The sequence below is a fragment of the Calypte anna genome, chromosome 1 (genome assembly GCF_003957555.1).
Source record: "Calypte anna isolate BGI_N300 chromosome 1, bCalAnn1_v1.p, whole genome shotgun sequence".
NCBI classification, from domain to species: domain Eukaryota; kingdom Metazoa; phylum Chordata; class Aves; order Apodiformes; family Trochilidae; genus Calypte; species Calypte anna.
In genome coordinates, this window is record NC_044244.1 from 41,314,067 (window position 1) to 41,333,201 (window position 19,135).

The 19,135-nt window shown below is 37.8% G+C and overlaps 1 protein-coding gene across 2 annotated transcripts in view; it reads left to right on the forward strand.

The window, feature by feature from the left end:
- SCUBE1 (signal peptide, CUB domain and EGF like domain containing 1) overlaps positions 1-19,135 on the forward strand; it is a 184,065-nt gene that overhangs the window by 94,653 nt on the left and 70,277 nt on the right. For both annotated transcript variants that reach the window (XM_030469242.1, XM_030469241.1), the window contains exons 6-7: positions 7,557-7,673; positions 10,489-10,578. In XM_030469242.1, coding sequence (XP_030325102.1) covers positions 7,557-7,673; positions 10,489-10,578 — 207 coding nt within the window. The remainder of the gene's footprint in view (positions 1-7,556; positions 7,674-10,488; positions 10,579-19,135) is intronic.

Below are 19,135 nucleotides of genomic sequence, written 5' to 3' on the forward strand. Positions count from 1 at the left end.
ACATTAGTTCCCAAGTACAAAGTCAAAACAATCAGCTTTGAGTATCATCAAGAAATGCCACAGGATATATAGAGCCTGATTCCTCTTCAGTATTAAGAGGCTGCACAGAGCCAAAGACTAAAGCACAGAAAATTGCCTTCATGGTAATCTTCATTCTCAGTGTTTATTAGAAGTGAACATTGTGTGCTGTTAATTGCAACACAACATCAGCTACATCGGTACAGTGAAAGAGGATGTTTATTTATGTTGTTTATTTTTTGTTTCTACAAATTCGTACATTCCTTAGGAATTACATTATGCTTTTTCATAGTGAGATGGTAAAAGAAGAATTATCCTTTTCTCAAACAATGCTTCTAAATGCTTCAAGGTTTAATAGAGTGAAAAACTTGACTTTATTCTGTATCCTGTGGGGTTCAAATTGTAGTTGGAAGTATAATGAACTTTTGCTGGCAGACCACTAAATAGGAACATTGCATTTTTAAAGGCTGCAGAGCTTGCTGTAGAGTACACCGACCCCTAAACCCACAGCACATTCTGCAAATACGTTCCAAAATCCTATGTAAAATAACTGTACTTCTAACTGTCCCAAACGTGAATTATAAAGATGTAGCCAGATAGCCTGGGACAATAACTGTGAGCTGACAACAGGCTGTTTATAAAGGTCTAGTTCTGAAACAAAATTCTTTCCAAAAAAATCTTTGCACAGCTAACCATTTTGATGGGATTGGCTTGAACTGAACTGCAGCTTTACAAGTACTGAGTATAGAGATGCTGAAGAGATGAAAGAGAGACATTTGTCCCTTGTCAGCCTGGGCTGGGTCTGTAGCCCTGTATACCAGGGTATGATATACCCCGAGTATATCCCTGTATCCCTCTCAATTACTCAATTACTCCCATTTATCATGGTCTCTCCAGGAGACTGTGCCTTTCAAGGCTTGCTTCTCTCTCTCTCTTTTTTTTTTTTTTTTTTTTTTTTAATGTGAACAAATGGCAGAGAACCAGTACCTGACTAGGCGAATTTTTATCAGACAGTTTGCAATTGAATCAGAATGCAGGGAGATGTTTTCATATGCATAGTAACATGTGTTCCTCAAAGGAAAAAAAAGACATTAGAATAAGTTAGCATAAAAAATTGTAACAAGACTACCTGCTTTTTATGCATGCATTACAAGATTGTCATTACATCCTAATTACATGATTACATATGACCTGATCTATGTCAATAAGGCAGTCACTATTGGTGTCTTGCTTCATTCAGTGTACATGATGGTCAGTGTTTATTAAACAAGCTTTTGTTTAATAGATTCCTCTTCATAATTCAGTGTCATGCCTTGCATGCTTCACAATATTTAAGCCCTATTGTGAACAAAATAAATGAATTTCCTCATGGATTTTCCCATGATTCTCACTACTGCAACATAGAAGAGTTTCATAGGCAATGGTTATGTGTTTTCAGAACGTTCTTGACATGTTAAAAAGTACTGGCTTGGCTATCTTACAAATAGGAAATTAATACAAAGATGTTAATGTCAAAGGGGGGATTGGTGATTAACAAGAAACACCCAGAACCCAGCTCAGTATTTAGACCACTTCAGTATGATCAAAGCCAAGCTCCCAATGGCTCCAACTGTAGCTGCAAATGCTGTGGAGAAAGGAATATCATATTAGTGACCAGCAACGGATGTGATTCAAGAGACTTGCCAAGCCATAAGTAGGAATTTTATGGCAGGGACAGGAATAGAAATTTTGCAGGGTTTTATTCACTGTCTGAACAAGACCATCCTTTCTTGACAATCCATTTCTGATTTACTACTCATTCTGCAGAAGCAAGATTTTTCAGCTGTCTCCACAAACCTGACTTTCCTGTTCTCCACTGCACACTGAGTAAGACAGAGTGGTTTTGGCACTTGTCTTTAGGGACAGTTATCATGCTACAATAGTTTTATGTACCAGAAGTCTAGTATTTTGTAGCTTTTGCGGGCTTAATAGTGCAACCTTAATGGCTCCTTAGTGTAAATTTTAGACCTGCAATTTCATAAAAAAAAAAAAAAAAAAAAAAAAGTCTTACCCACCATGCTAGGAAAACAGAAGCATTGAGGTTGGAAGGGACCTTAAGAGGTCATCTAGAAATACATCAATCAGAATCATACAGATCCACATATAATTCGTCAGAATAGCTGCACCCTCTAGATCCAAATTAGCAGAAGACAAGTCATTAGAAGAGAAATAAACTTACAGTAATTTTTATAGTTTCTTTCAGAAAGAAAAAATGTAGGAATAAGGAATTCAGTTCTGGATTATAGTGGAAAAACAGGGGAAATTACCTCTCCTTTCTGCATTTGTATCCTTGGCAGATTTCAAGATCCTGCTTCTGAGCAAGATTATATTAGAAATTTTTCATAAGCTTAAGATTTTTTTCCCCCAAACATAAACAAACCAAGACTTTTCTTAATTTCATCAGTAGCTGAATCAGCTCAGCTGGAATTTGAAAAGGTAAAGTAGATACACATGCCTGCAAGTTACAACCTAAAAGAAATTATTCTGGCAGTTATAAACAAATGAAAGCTGAATCTTTTAATGAAAAATGTTTTAGAACCTTAGCTACTGCTATTTCTATCTGCTCTCTCTGATAATGATTTAAGTGAGCAAGGGGGCTAGTGCTAAGTTTTCTAAAAATCCTAACTAGTATGTTTACAATAAAATACCATCCTACCTATGCCATATGGCAGGTTTTCAGCTCCTGTTCACAGCGTTCTCATGCAGTTATTTGCTGTCAGTACAAAGACCTCCAGAATGTTAAATAGTGTAAGACCATGGTAAAATAAATAATGTAAGTAATGTTGCATGCACAGCTTAATCACAGAGAAAAAGATGCCCATATATTTATGTAGATTATATACTTAATGGCCAAATTAGTTTAAAAAAATACAGTGCAATTTTTAATTTATTTGGAATGACAGTGTGCTGGTTCAAACTATCACAGAAAGCTATGCTACAAAAACAAAAGATCTGGCTTGTTGCGAATTCCATAGCATCTGAGCCATGGTATATATTTCTGTCCACATGTGGATAAGAACCAGGACATAATTGTTTTAGGGGGTTTTTTGCAGTTAGTAGGTACTAAATGCTAGATTTAATATTTGGCCATGTGTTTTCAAACACTCCTTGTCATGGGCATGTCAGATGGGAGAGACTAGAAAAGGTATTACAGGAAAGTTCAGAGAAGCACTGAAAACAGGATTTAGCCTCTAGAGTGACGCTGTATTTTGGTATTTTCTGTCTTCTGGGGGTTTTACTATCGAACTTACATATGATTACTTAGTGGAATAAGAACATTTAAATACCTTTTCTTCTTTAAGATGTAATTTCTCTTCCAGACAGGTGTTACTTATCTTTCATCACCAAAATGCCATTTTGAAACTCGTCCATGTATTCTCTGATGTAAGCACTAGCCCACATTCAAAGTTTGGCTCAGCAATGCTTAGCTCATGTCAACCAAACTGAGTGGGTACTGCTGTTCTGCAGCATATGCAGGTGGACAACTAGGGAGATTATGCCACATTAGCAGCCTGCATGCCCTGAGAGGTGGCTGTCTGGTTCAAGAACCTGAGTATTGCAGTCATCAAAAAGAATTAATCTTGTCTGAAGGCTGTTTGAAGCACCAGTGTCTGGGCTTTGGCTCAGGATGCTCCCTGACTCTTCATTTACTGTAGGATCATTGAGAGAGCAGACTGGTAACGTGGCTGCTGGCATTAGCCACCTCATATAGATGGTGTGCATCTTCATAGGGCTTTTGCACTGTTTCTAATTATGTGTGTAGGCAACACAAAAAAAAATAAAAATGCTCTCTTTGGGGCTGGTTTCAGCCAGTTGTACAGGGTTTCTTTCCCACTAAAGGAAAGAGCCCAGCATTTTGACTACACTTAAGACATAAACAAATGCTGAAGCAGTGTCAAAAGCAATGATACTACTCTGGTTTTAAATCTACTGTGTGAGGATAAGTGTATCTGAGTTATACAGGTGTGTATTCTCCTTATTTAAAAAAAATATTTTCTATTCTTTTTATTGTAATATGATTTATAATACTTGAAAGTGACCTGTGTCTACCAGTAGTTCCCATTTACCTCTTTTTGTTTACCTTTTTAATGGCACTGAATGAGCACACAATCTTTTGCATAACTATAGATTCCAAAGTTATCAGAAATGTTTTTAAAAGAATGCTGCAATTTTTCATTAATATTGTTGCAATGCTTTCTTTAAAAAGTGGAGTAGATCTGGATATCTCTTTTCTTTTCCATAAGTTTGGTTTTCTTGCTCTGAGCAAGAGAAACTTCTCATTGTCTTAAGTTTGGAGGGAAATAGAAGTGGCATATTTTACACCTGGATTTTGTTCCAATTTCACCTTCAGAGCTGTCAAGCTCTAGAACTTTGTCTCAACTTGCTTAAAATGAATGAATAAATAATAGTCTAGACAGAAATTCTAATCCTTCAAAAATGTAATTTACTAATATTTATAAGAGACAGGAGAAAGAACTGCCAACATCTTTATTGACTGGGCAGAATAGGAATCAGTAACTGAAGAATGCAGGGGAACTGTAAAAGAAGTGTGTGATTCTTCAGGATTTACTATAAACCCCATCCATCTAGTGTGATTTTTCTTAGACCAGTATAGTAAGGGAAAGTCCTTCATATTACGTGAATCAGAGAAACCATAACAAGATATTTTCATCTTTGCCCACAGAGACTTTCAGCAAGGATCAACAAAAATAACCACTGCAGTCAAGCTGTTTAAAATGCACACTTTGTTGCTGACTGTATTTCAAAACCCTCCATAAAAATATTCTTGGCTAGAAATGTATTTTAAAATCTGGCATAAACAACACCACCTTTAAGTTAATTTGTGATGTCATGGCAGTGCAATAGAAATACTGAACTTCCATGTCATCCAAGAGGCATACAAGGTCAAGAAGGAGGAGAGGAGAGGTAGATGGAAATTAATCCTGGATTATCTCTGCCATTGTGCACCCAGTCCCATCAATATTGCAAGCAGATGCCTTCTGCCCCACTAACTGCCCCTGCTTTATCGCATCCCAGACAGAGCTGACCAGAAGAGACATCATGTTTGCCATCAGGATGCAGTCACACAATCCAGACAACTTCTGCTTGTTCCTCTAGCTCTCCTCTATACTGCAGACCAGTATTTCTCTACCTCCAGATTAATCAGGAAGTTACCACTGTACACATAATGTGTCTTAAAGAGAGAGCCACAAGAACTAGATTAACACCAAAAAATTGCGAATCAAACAATCAGCAAAAACAAGAGAAGTGAATAGGGACAGGCACTGTGTTAAGCAAGGAATTAATTTTTCAGCATGACTGCATCAAAAAAGTGGGAGGTTTAAAAACGGAAAATTGATATAAATTTTTAATTTGTTTCTTAATTTAATTTGTGTCTTAAAAGAAATGATGCAAAATCATTCCATTTGATGCAAAACAGAATGGTCTGCTTCATGGATTTTTTCACAAAAAGAAATTAATAGTTCAGTAATAAAACTAGAGAAGGAGAAAGAATGCCTGAGCGAGTTTGCAACTTAGAGGGCTTAGAAGTTTAGGATTTTTATGACTTGGTGACAATTCCCACTTTCCATCCTAGTGCCCAAGCTGTCAAGTTCCGATCAGGGAATGTGGATCAGGCTGCTCTCCATCTTTCTTTTTGCATTCTTTCCAGTTGGATAGTACAGTGATAATCATGGAAGAAGAGATGGGAATCCAAGTGAGCCCTCTTTTGGGGGATTGTTCTTACCACTAGGCCATAAAACTATTCCCTCTATGTCTCTGACCAACACAAGGATTTCATAAGAAATGTACAGTACAATAAGGATGCTTGCACCTGTTGTGGCCTCTGGTCTATACACTTGGGAGATGGACAATTTCTGTTGTGAACTTTACCAGGCTTCAGAGGCTGCAGGTATAAATCGTGGTTCCCATGCTGGCAGGAGGCTTTTATTGACCATTCTGTTGTGTATATTGTGGAGAGTCTTCTTCAGTTGCTTTTCTTAGAATCATTGCATCTTAAGCAAAATACTTGATTACTGAATGGTGTGACTATTCACCACAGGGACACTCACACCAGAGTAGATATAGTTCCATTCTAATTACTGTGACTGAAAATTCCAGTCTACTGCATTTTAAGAAGTTAGTTTTAGAGTCACTGACGTCAGTGAGGAATTGTATGTGCTTAGTTCTACTGGATTTAACTTTGAAATTAGATAAAGCATCAGTTTAGATTTAGATACATGGCTTTTAATATTTATTTTTGTTAACCATTGTCTTAGTTTTACTGTATATTAAAATTTGCTGGATCTTTTATGAACTTGCTTATCTAGAAGGAAAATTCTGTTAAGACCAATGTGAGGAAGTTCCTTCTGATTAGTAGGAGCCAGTATTTAAATTACTGTAGTCAGTATTTAAGTTCTGTAGCATTTCAAAACATTGAAATCCTCTGAAAAGATAAGGATGATATAACTGAACAATCAGATTTCCCCTGTATCTGCCAGCATGTATATAATGATAAAGAGCCTAGTCTGAATCACCTGTATAAAAAGACAGCACGTTGAATTCAGTCAGTCCAGAATTATGCTATTCATCAAGCTATGTGACTGCAAAGGATTGAATGGAACAGGGTCAAATAAGAAGCATTGTTAATGGTGCTAGCCAAATTAATATTTAGAAATGGTTTGCCTTAATAGTCAGAAATTAAATCCACCATGTGACAAAGGAAATTTATTCTGATCTATTAATTCAAGTAAACTTCAGAACTCTGTGGTGAACAATGCTTGCTTTAATATATGTTTGGTATTTTCTCAGCAGAGGACATGTTAATTGCTAAAAGCCATTTTGCACTGTATGTTTGGAAGAGAAAGTGACATCTCCAATGTTTCCTTCCTAGTTGAGGCCACACCACTGCCAGGCCATAACACCCATGTATTTTTTGTTTCAGAGAAGAAAAGTGAAAAAAAAATTCCAGTTTATTTTTAACATTCTTCTACTCTGGAGCTTGAAATAAGAGATTTCAAGACTTATGTCCTTCTTTTCTTGCTGCTTGGTCTCTGCTTCCTCCACTTAGAAAGGAGGAAGGAAAAGAGAAATGCTGTCTCTAGACTTTAAAATATATGTCTGTATTAGGCAGCTGCTCATTTTTTCATGCTGTATGGACATGAAACATGTAGCTTGTAGGAAGAAGCGGAATTGTCTAACCACTCACACTAATTTATGAATAAGAATAGATTGAGATAAAAGTAATACTCTTTTTTCTTACTCTCATTTTTTTCTTCACTGCATGGATTCAGACCAGGGGGTGCAAGAGGAGCATGGCTAAAATAAGGGGTGTCAAAAAGAATAAGGAATGCAAATAACTGCAAATGCAAATGTTATGTTGCCTTATGTCTTGGTTTGTTCTGCTCTTCTGAATTCTGAAAGACCCTCAAGACTAATTGGTTTCATTGTCATTTTTATTTATATATACATATAAACACATTCATTTGGGGCTTAACTAGTAACCTGTAACTATGGGAATGGAGGCTGCCAACACACCTGTGATGACACAGATACTGGTCCTGTGTGTGGTTGTCATCAGAAGTATGCCCTACATTCAGATGGCCGAACCTGCATTGGTAAGTACTTCTCTGCAGCACATTTTATTTCATATTCCTCATAGAATATACTTGTGCACATATGTATGTGTGTGTGCGCGCATGCGTGTGTTTGGATCTCACAGGCACTTAGCTCCATTGCTGAGAGAAGTGTTTAACAGCAGTTCCTGGCTGTAGTAGCTAAGGTCATGCTTTACAGAGAAGCATTTCCATGTGTTTTGTCAAAATGTTTATTAATGAAATATCCCTTTGTTATTCCTTATGGTTCTACGATAATTCAAATAGTCTTTGAAGTTAAAAGGTATAGACCATAATTCTGAATGAAAGTTCAGCTTTTCCTTTCAGTTTCATGAGTCAGACTTCCTTGCATAAGCAAGGTGAGGAAAATGATCCTCTTTTCTAAATTGTCACTGGGGAAAATAATCATCGTGGTGTACTTTCTTCCCTCTTATGTGTTTATGATTCTAAAAATTATAGCAGTGGTGGTGAATAATCTTTAACTCAGATTATCAGTGGGAAAAAAGCTGTTCAAGAGATGGAGCATCTTGGGAGATGCTATGCAAGTATTTATAAAATGTATTATTTGCTTAACAAGTTTCTTTTCACTCTTCTTTGTTGTTTTTTTTAAGGATATTTTTGCATACTGCAATTTAAAACATAGGAAGTCTTACTCACAGATCAGAACCTAAAGTCCATAATGGTTTTCATTAGCATTGTGGTCATGCTAACTTTTTTTCTTTGATTAATTTTGAATTCATACAAATTCCTAGTGATTTCCTGAGTTTAAAAAATCGTAGATGCACATTTATCATCTTTTCCCTCCATTATCTATACTGCAAGACAGAGCACTCGAGACCTGTGGAAATCTGTCAGTTATCTTTAGAGATCCCTTGGTCAGATCCATGGCATAAAGCTCCGTGGATGCCCAGAGCCCCACCTCTCTTGTTTGTACGAATTGTGTAGCAGGGTGAGGGTTATGTTGGCAAAGGTAGAGCTGAGCACGGTTCTGTGCAGGACTCTGCCTCGCAGTATACACAAACTGTGGCTTAACTTTCGGGATCTCTCAGCTTGTACAGAGGGCTCCATCATACAGTGCCTCTAAATAACCCTTCCTGAAGCCTGTGACAGTTTCAGACAGAGAGAATTTGTGAGAATGAGGGCCTTGAGAGCAGGTTTTATTGAGTGGATAATTGACTTTCTGTTTCTTAGCATTCACTGCTATACTGGGATTGATGTTTTATTTTGTTCAGCATGTAAAAATTATTTTGAAAGCTGTGTACACTGTAAATGTTTTTTACTTTTTTCCATTTTTGTAATGTAATACATACAACTTTATGTTACATTCCTTGGTCTTGTGATGTAAGTGACATATTACTGCCTGTACTGATTTTCTTCCCTCTAAATAGTTCTTTCTCTTAGAATACTTTAATTATTTTTTTTTTATGATTTCACATTTTTATTCCTGCTTTCTGGTGATGGTTCCTGATTGCCTGTCTTGTCTGATAACTGACGTTCATTAATTATTTACAGAGCAAAATGAAAAAAAAACTCAAACAAAAGCCTCTATTGCAGCCTGATCCCATCTAGAACCTGTTAAAAACAAAACAACTTCTTGTTACCACTCAACCATGTAGTGTTTCCACAAACAAAACTGCCAGCCTCCTCCTCCTCCTCACTTCAGTGATTCCAGGGTTTGCTGTCTTCAGTGGTGTGTATACTCAAGGCATCACTGCAAGAATGCAAACTTATGCAATGCCAGATAAACATTTGTTTACCCTTTGTCTAACATATTTTTGTCTTTGTTTGCTTGACTTATCCTTTTATATTATTTTTTTATGTTTTGCTGCATGTCTAAGTCCCCACTTGCATTTTGGTTTTCTGTTTGCCTAATAAGCATTTCCCTGTCTGTTTAAATAATTTCATTTACCCAGCTGCTGCTTTTCCATCTCTCTTCTATATCAGAAATCTTTATTTTTAGTTCACTTACTGATCATCTCTTTCCACACTTGGAACTTTTTTTGTGTATTTCTAATTAAGCATAACCAAACTAAGGTCCTCACTATGCTGAATGAAACTTATACATGTAGGATATCAGAGACTACCTTGTCAGTTACTTTGGTTGACATCATCTTGCTTACTGCATGCTTATAAAATCACTAAACCCTGTTCTTGCAACATCTTTCCTAGCATTGAATGTTTAGCTAGTAGTGTTTCATAGACAAGCAGGCAACCAGCACTGCCCAAATTGATCTTTTTTTGTGTTTGTTTGGTTTGTTGTTTGTTTTTTTTTTTTTTGTTGGTTTTGTTTAATTTGCATGCTGTTGTTTGGTTTCTCCTCACAACATGTCAATGTGTACAAAACTATGGTGCATCCGTGCCCATCCATCACCGGATTCTTCTAGCTCTCTGTCTCCCTGAGTCTTCTGCCTGCCACTTTCAGATCCTGGTGCCACCATCAGCCTGAATCACTTTACACTTTGTCTTTAGTAGTTTGTTTAACTAGCATCCTTGAATTTTAATTTTTATCATTAACACCTCTCTGGGGCACTCATGTTAGCTGTCTTGATCTCCAGTAGGAATCCAGCTTTCTCCATGGGGTTAATTACTTCATAGTTGACCATTCTTCCTCCTCTCTCTCTTTCTTCCTCCTTTCCCCAAACAACCTTTAATTTTTTCATGGGGTCTCAAAGGGAATTAACTCTCTAACGGGGATTAGTGCTTTCATGCCTTGCTTCTTGGCTTTGGCTGTGCCATGCCAAGAAGCTGTCTTAGGCAGCGGAAAATTGGGCTCGTGATTAACCAACTGCTCCATGTTTGTCCCTTACTTGTGTTTTAGAGAAGGATGAGGCTGCAATTGAGAGTTCTGAGTACAATGCCACGTCAGTAGCTGATGTGGACAAGCGGGTGAAACGGCGGCTACTTATGGGTAACACTTTTCTTCCACTTCCTTTGTTGTGCTCTCACTTTTGTCTGTAGGTGTGTGGGGGGTGGTTCTCTTTTGGTCTAATTTGGTTCCTTTGGTTTTGGTTTGGTTTGTTGTTTTTTAACCTGACTTCATCTGTGTGGAAAAGTCACCAATTTGTTAAGTTCTCATCTGTTGTACAACTTCATTTCTTGTTTTTAAACTTCTTTTTTTCCTAATGCTGCAGCTTTAATGTTTGATTTCTCCTGCATAGAAATAAGCTTTTGCCATTAACCATACTTACCTTATGCAAGCTACTTCTTACATGTGGTTTGTGTGTGTTTGTGTGTATGTGTTGCGGTGTGATTCCTAAAATATCTCAGACCTGCCTATTGACTTAAAAGTGGATGATAATGGTATAAATCAATGTTATATTACGTATGTGGTGTTCAATGAACAACTGTATTTGCCTAGTTAAAATTTGCAGTACTTTTGATTGAAATGTAAATATTATGGCTGGAAATTCATTTATTTCCTTTGTGCAGCTGTGTTAGTAACCACTGAAAGATCTTTCCCTAGTGAGTAGTGAGCTTCCTTATGTTCTTTCAAGACTGAAGCATGGCTTGTTTCTCTATGTTGTTGGAGCCTGAGAGTGGAAGGGATGAGGAAGTGCAATGAACAATGAAGATAATTCGTTAGCTTCTGCTCTCAGTTAACCCCCTGCGCATTCTTGCATTTGTCTTCTTCATGTTACATTTATGGGCATTAGTGAGAATGACCTTTTGGGAACAGAGAAGGGAAGAGAGTGGCTGGACCTCTGCCAGGCTCTTTTCATGTGACAAAGAGCACAGGACAGCACAGCATATGAATGATGCCAGTGGTTGGAGGTTTTTAGGTGGTTTACTGCTGTGTATTTATCATTGTGATGCCCTACTCACCACATATAATTATTTCCACTAGTCTTTAAACATAGTGAGAATTGGTGAGATGTGCCCAATGAAGCGTTTACAAGACAGAGATTCTTCACCTACAAAAGAGATTCCGGCAGGATGAGATTCTGCTCTCTTTACTCCTGGTTGCTATTTTGTTTCTTAAACCACTAAGGCTGCTGCCAACTCTCCTGATTGTCCTGGGCAAGCTCAGCTCTGGCTGTAAGCATCCACACCAACCTGGAAGGACCACCTGTAGGAGACCAGAAGCCTCAGTTATGATATTTGTTTAATTGCTCATCTGCTAGTTGCACTGGGTGACAATATTTATAGTTTCCATATCACTTTTATCTTGTCACCTATGACAAACCATCCACTTAACCTTAGGCCAGCATGCAAAATGGCATGGCCCTTTATCTCCACTGTTCAGAGAAAAACACTTGGATTCAAAGCAAAGGGGGCTGTCATTAAAGAGATGGTACTGAATGACTTTTCATTACAAATAAGGCAACTGCTTACAAAGATGTGACAGGCATCTGAAAACTTGCTCTTTGAGGAACCAGAACTGCAGAACTGTCTGGTCTTAAGACTGAAGAAGTCCTCCCCTCCTAATTAAAGGTAATGCTTTGCTCTTTGGTCACTCTTAACATCAACTCTTAGAACCAAGAAATTTTATACTATATTTTTAATATTTTCTTTGAAAATGGAGTCACTTACTACGATGTCATCACAGACCTTACTAGACTGCATGAGTCCTTAAGGTGCTTTAGTGATGCAATCTTGTTCTATCCAGGGTGTTTCTTAGATCTTTACCCTCTGATCATCACTTTTTGAAGAAGTGGGCCCGACACATTTTTTATCATGCTTCATTTTCCTCCCTCTTTACTCTTTAATAGTCAAATGGCTTGAGTTAATTTGGGCTTGACTCCAGAAAAACCGCAAAGGCTACATTTCTCTCCCTCATTTTCATTCCACCTTTTCCATTCTTTAAGAACTCATTTTGGCAATGAAATTTCTTCTTCTGGCCTTAGAAGATGTAAAGTTGGTTCATCTTTGTCTCAAGGAGAGAGTTTTATGGAGTTCTTTTCAGTATAGCAAGGAGCAACAGAACATTGAGCCCACCTTGAAGTTAAGGTAGCACAGTAATTTCCCTTGCATGCTCAAGCCAGGATAGTGGTGCAAATGGCAACAATACCATTGCTGCCAGTGGTCAAAGTCTGCACTGAAATTCACTCCTTCACAAAATGTGTTCAACTCATTGTATGTTAGGACAGCTAAAGATTTTGTCCTTGGACACTGGCCTTTTAGGTTATCAATAAGGCTATTTGCAGCTCACCTCAGATAGAGAAAAGTAATTACTTTCCCTTGAAGCTGGGTCCCAAGATGCCTACAAATTCTTTTACTGCCAATAAAAGTGCTTATATAAACTGCAAAGTGCCTTGGAACTATTGAAGCAATCATTAGAGATGTCAGCTGTTGAAATCATTATTGGAGCATTTCTCCCATGTATTAGTTTATGGCTGAGAACACCACCATGTTATATGTGACAGAATCATCTCTTTTTTTTGCCTTAACATGGACTTGTTTCGGAAAGCATACTTCCACAATCAGTTCATCTCCAAGAATCTCAAACATTGCAGCAGATAGCCAGAGCCAGTTCAGGCTAGTAGATGGTCACAGGTGCAAGTCCTGCTCTGTCCACTTTCATGGCATCCCAATACTCTTTTTTCTGTGTGCTGGTCAGCTCTTTCATTCAGTCTTGTGCCTCCTGAGGGTACTTGGAACCATCAGAACATACTCTCTGGGAGATAAAGGCAGAAAGACCATCTGAAGCACCATCCCTGCATCTGCAGTTGCCCTACACAGGGGCTTCCTGGCATTATGCAGCTCTTATCAGAACAGTCCTCTACACACCCTGTTTCTGATGAATCAAGATCCTCCTTCAGATAGCTTGCTTAAAATAGGGACTACACTGTGCACACACCTGGTGTGGGAATTTCATACTGATAATCATGGGAGGAGAAAGCAAGGTCACGTACTTGAGATACATTGAGATGCACATTCATATGGTTAGCAGCCCTTCTCTGCTTCTTTCTCCTTGTGCAGCTGGAAATTCTTGGGATTCCAGAGCTGAAAAGAACTGGTGGTACAGGACTGTGTGGTGTTAAGGCTAAAAAATCTCAGGTCTTAACTTGCAAGGATCTATGCCCTATATGAACATGCACTTGAATTAAAACCTTCTGATTTCTCTAATATGCAGTCATATTTTTACTTCTGCAACTTTGAAAGCTATAATATTTTTTACTGAAGACCATAAGCTTGGTATTACAGGTTGGGGGTGGTTTTCTTTATGCTTTTTAGAATTATTGAGTTATTTTCTTCTGGGTTTTGGGCCTACCTCACCCAAGGTGTTGCCTTGAGTCTGGTGTTTTGTTTGTTAGGAATTTCGAGACTTAGTATCTTTAATTTACTGTTTTCTTTCCAGCAGAGACACAGAGCTCTTTCTTGATTGTAGGAAAATATAATTGACAAAGTTAACTAGAATTACCAGAGACTCATAAAATATTTTTCTCCTGCCACTTGTTAAAATGACATAATATTAATACAGAAATCTTTCTAGGTCATTCTTTCAGTCATCCAAAGATGTCTTTTATAGTGGCTCACTGGGAATAACTTCTCCAAAGTCAAACCTCTGTCTTGATTTACTTTATAAAGCACACAATGATTGTTGATTTCATATGGAAGTCCGCCATTATCTGGATTTAAGAACTCTGTGGTGGAACCATATTTTAAGGCCTTTGCAGCTCAAGAATGAGCTGTAAAACTGTAGAACCTACTGAAGCCATAAATCCTTTACCTAAAAATTCCTTTAATTTGATGAGAATTTTCTGGCAAAATACTCCCTTTTTTCTTGGAAATAAATTTTGGAATCATCTTCAGAAATAGAGAGATAGAACGTACACAGTAGTCTGATTAGGATGTTCATTTGAAATGTGAGGAAATGATACTGAAGATCCTTTCATGGTGATTTGCCATTATGAATGTTCAAGGGAAATGCTGGGCTTTAACATCAGGCTAGCTCATTATTGCCTCATGGAGGTGCTCCACCCTTGGGGCCAGTATCAATAACCAATAAACCTGATAAGGGCCTGGGATGCTTCAGTTTCAATAAACATAAAACATTAAAAAACGGACCCTGGGCTTCTCACATGACATTTAATTCCCTATCTACCAAGCCACTGGAATAAAGATTGTTATGAGCTCTGGCTTTCCATAAGAAAATTTCCAGAAGTGTTAGCTTGTTTTATTCCAATGTGAATTAAAAATGGATTCTGCAGTCCTTATTTTATAGCCTCTTTGTAAATGGAATGAGAGTTTCCAGGTGATCCCACTGCTGATTTTCAGTCTTGAAGAGCAGGGAGATAGACAACCTAGTGTTTGTTTTCAGGTGTTCTTCTGAAGCAATTAACTTCTGTCATAGTTACAGCCTACCAAGGGTCACTTTAAGCCAAGAGTACCTTTTCAGTTTGTACTTCAGTTCCTACCTTTGTTGTACAGCCTCCTGGGACTCTTTCGAATTACTATAAATATGTCTTTATTTCTCTGAATGGCTTTTTTTCTGACTTAGAAATGCTCACTGTCACAAAAGCCAAGTGTCCTGCTCTCTATGCATCACAATCTTCTTGTGCTTTAATCAACAAAGCATTTGAAACGTATTATTAACAGGAGTATTGTCAGGAGTACCTCTGACTCAGTTACTAACTGTGCAACCAAGACCTCACTTCAACTCTTTCTGTCAGTATTACTTTGCTGTATGAAATAATAGAAAATGAGGAAGGAATCCCTGAGTTCATTCTTGCATTCTCTCTCTCTCCCAAGGGCAGATCCTTTCATCTTGAGCTATCGTCACTTTTATTCATTGATTTTGTGAATGGTGTGCTCTTTCCTGTAAAAATCCCTTGTCTTCATTTCTTTGCTGATCATAAAGACTCTGACCTTATCCAGAATTCCTACTAATACCTTCCATTGTTTTGCTTTCTCATTTTAAATGAAAGGATTTGTCCAAGGTCAGGAGAAAATGCTTCTTAGCAATGTTCAGACTATTTCACTTTTTCTTCAATGCAGCTTCTCTATTTAGAAAAAGCACCACAGTCACAACTAACAGTGCTATTTTTATGGGATTGGACTGGACTCAGGCAATGTTTATAAAACACCTGATCCAGTCTGTTGAGTGATGTTTCCTAACTATGTAGTGTTCCCTGAAGAAGGATCAAACTTTTATGAAATGAGAGCTGTGGGATTCATGATTCAGTGCAAGAGTCACCTAGACATTTCTTCACACATTGCACATGTGGCAGTGCGGAATTCTCATCCTAGTTTCATGCAAATAAAATTCTACCAATCATAAAATTGCAAGGAAATGAGGAGACAAGCATAACAGAGTGAAGAATTCCAAATCCTGCAAGTTACTCTTTCTGTCTCACCTTTTTCATTCCCTGAATATGAAGCTCTTTCAGTTTCTTCTTTATCTATTCACAGCTGTTTCTTTCATTATACTCTTCTGAATGCTCTTTATCCTTTCAGCATCACAGAGCATAATTTGCATAATAATAACATGGTTCTCACTTAATTGAAAATTCAAATATTTTAGTTACATGTTTTAGTTTCTCCTTGTGATTGTTGTCCTTTGGGTCCCTCCTTGTACCCTGATCTCCTTCAATATACTGCATGTACTGCTGCTTGCAATTAAATTCTTTTTATCAATTGCAGCAGCAGTCCTACCACGTGTTGTCTGTCTCACAGCCTTCTTACTCATAGTGGGAATTCCCTCTTAAAGGCCAGGACATCTGTATAATCGACCAATTTGCAGTGGATTTTTTAATCCAGTTAGATAGTCTTTGCTGTTTAGCATAGTAACGCAGCTCACCTGCACATAACATTGATGCCACTAGTATCTAGTAAGTAACTGGTAAAATTATTTCTGTTAATCTCCTATTTCACATAAATGTTAAGAAGAGTATACTATACAAAAACCCAGTATACCTGGATTTCAGAAAGAGCTGTGTTTGGTGGAGATTATGCTGTGATACCAACCTGAAGGAAAGAGATGTCAGCACAGGCTACCTCTGAGCCAGACTGAGGAAAGAGCTCAGATGTGCAAGGTGAGATGCAAATTATGGTTGTGTTTGATTCCAGATACTTTTCTGTATTAAAATTATTTAGTTCCACATTCTTTAAAGTGAGGGATCCAGTACCACTCAGCTGAGCAGGATCTGGCCTTCCCAAATATTCACCCAATTCCTGACAATTTCCTTTGAAATCTTACTTAAAAAGAAATCCAGTTTAAATTTAAGATAGGACTTACAACATCCTACATGCTCTATCTGTGCAATTTCATTTCTTCTGAGATGAACTGTGAAAACTTGCAGTTTGCTGGAGGACATAAAACGAAGGAGAGAATGGCATCTCCTGTGATAGCTATCAAGGTGATGAACATTATCAGGGCATTTTTCATCTTTTCAGTATTTGTACTTAGAGATGCTAGCTATTTGCTAGGTATAGATGTGCAGGGTGGACATCTGTATTTGCTAGGTATACGTCCAGGCTGGACAGGGCTCTGAGCAACCTTATCTAGTGTTCCTGCCCATGGAAGGGGGGTTGGAACTGGATGATCTTAAAGGTCCCTTCCAGCTCTGAAGATTCTATGACTGTTTCTTTCACAGGTATCCTTAATTTTTCTTCACTTGTTCAAATACATGAGTTTTTCTGTCTTGTACATATAGCCTAGAAAATCATTTTGTGTTTCACTGTGAGTTAAATAAGCTCATTTTTATGTATATAGGATAGATAAGCAGGTTATCTCATGGTTCAGGAGCATAGATACAGCACATCTGCTGAGGAACCGAGAGACTGCTAGTAGTTTAACCAATTTGCCACCCAGTTGCCAGGCAATAATTTGGAAAAAATCATCTAAAATAAATAATTTAGCCAGTCATATTTGGACTGGCTAAAACAGCGAGTCCTCTAAATCTGCCAAAAGTGCATAAGGTGCCATCATCCGTCCCATAGTCCTGGTGTTAGTAGAGACATGAGGCAGTATTGGCCCTAATACCACTCACTGAGGAATATCTCTAGTGACAGACTTCCAGTTGGACTTAGTACCACTGTTTCAGTCCTTTGTGTCTGGTTGTCCAGCTAATTTTCCACTCTCTGTATTATCCATTTATCCATTCCATCTCCCACCACTATGGCCATAAGATTACTACAGAAGATCCTGTGAAAGCACTTGCTAAATTTAATGTGAAATATAACCACTACTCTTTCCATATCCACAGTAAGTCATGTCATTGTAGAAGGCAATCATGCTAATAAGGCATGATTTGCCCTCAGGAAGTTGATGCTGGCCTTTCCAAATCATCTTCTTGTCTTCATGTTCTTGCAAATGGTTTCCAGGATGATTTGCTTCATGAACGTACAGGGGTCTGATGTGAGGCTGGCTGGCCAGTAGTTCTGCAAGTCCTCTCTCTTGCCTTTCTTGATGTTTACCTTGTCCATTCATCAGGAGCCCTACCACGTCCTCACGACTTATGAAAGACTATAGAGTGACCTCACTAAGACATATTTCTATGTGGTCTTCAGGTTGTATGCCTCCTAGTCCCATAGACCTATGTAAGCTTTTTCTGCTTTGCATTGTATCTCAGTTCCTAAAACAGTTTTGGATCTACTTTGTGTTCCAAGGTGAATAATAAAGATCTCAAGACTTGCCTGATATTGAGCAATATCCTTAAAATCATACCGTGTTCTTTTGATCACAGAGATAAAATGAAGCCACAAAAATTGGAGGCAGATTTTGGAGATGCCTGCCTTGGAGGCAGTTTTTCAGTGGCTTTAGAGAATAATTAACCACTTTCAAAAAAACAAATTTGAATAGAACCTTACATTTTAAATGGTTATTTTGGATGGTTCATAAAAGAAATTGAAATCTAGCTTTTCAGAAATGTTCCCGAGCCATGTACGTGTTCAGAGTTTCAGGCATTTAGTAGTACTTAGATCCAAATAAATCCTGTTAGTATCACTCTTCTTTTCAATAAAGTGACCAGGCTTTATTGACACCTGGTAGAGATTCTGCTTTAGTTCAAGAACCTCAGAAGTAGAACCTGGAGAACTGATCTTTCACCAGTAAAGCCTTGCAGACACTTGAAGTAACTTTTAGGTCTTAAAAGGACTGAATATCCATGTAGTTTCACCTGGTAACATATTCAGCTTTACTGATCCAGTGCTGAAGGATCAACAGCTCAAGTTTGTGCTTTTTTAATAGGGTATATTAATACCCAGAGGCCGTGTGTATCCCAAACTGCAATGGACTATTGTTAAAACAATAAATATCCTACTTGTGTAAACCATGGGCATAGCATGTTGGTGATGGTTTTGATTGGTTCTTGTCCATAGATCCAGGGAGCAGATACATGAGAGATTACTCTAAAAGTAGGAGTTTACAGTGGAAAAAATTAAATTTAAGCTGTCCCAAACTTTCTTATGTAAATAGATGCCCTTTTCTTTAGATCTCTGTTTCTATCTGGGTTTTCTGGTGGCAAGTAAATGCAGATATAAGTGGGGCTTCAAACTTCACTCTAATTTCACAGTAAAGTCTA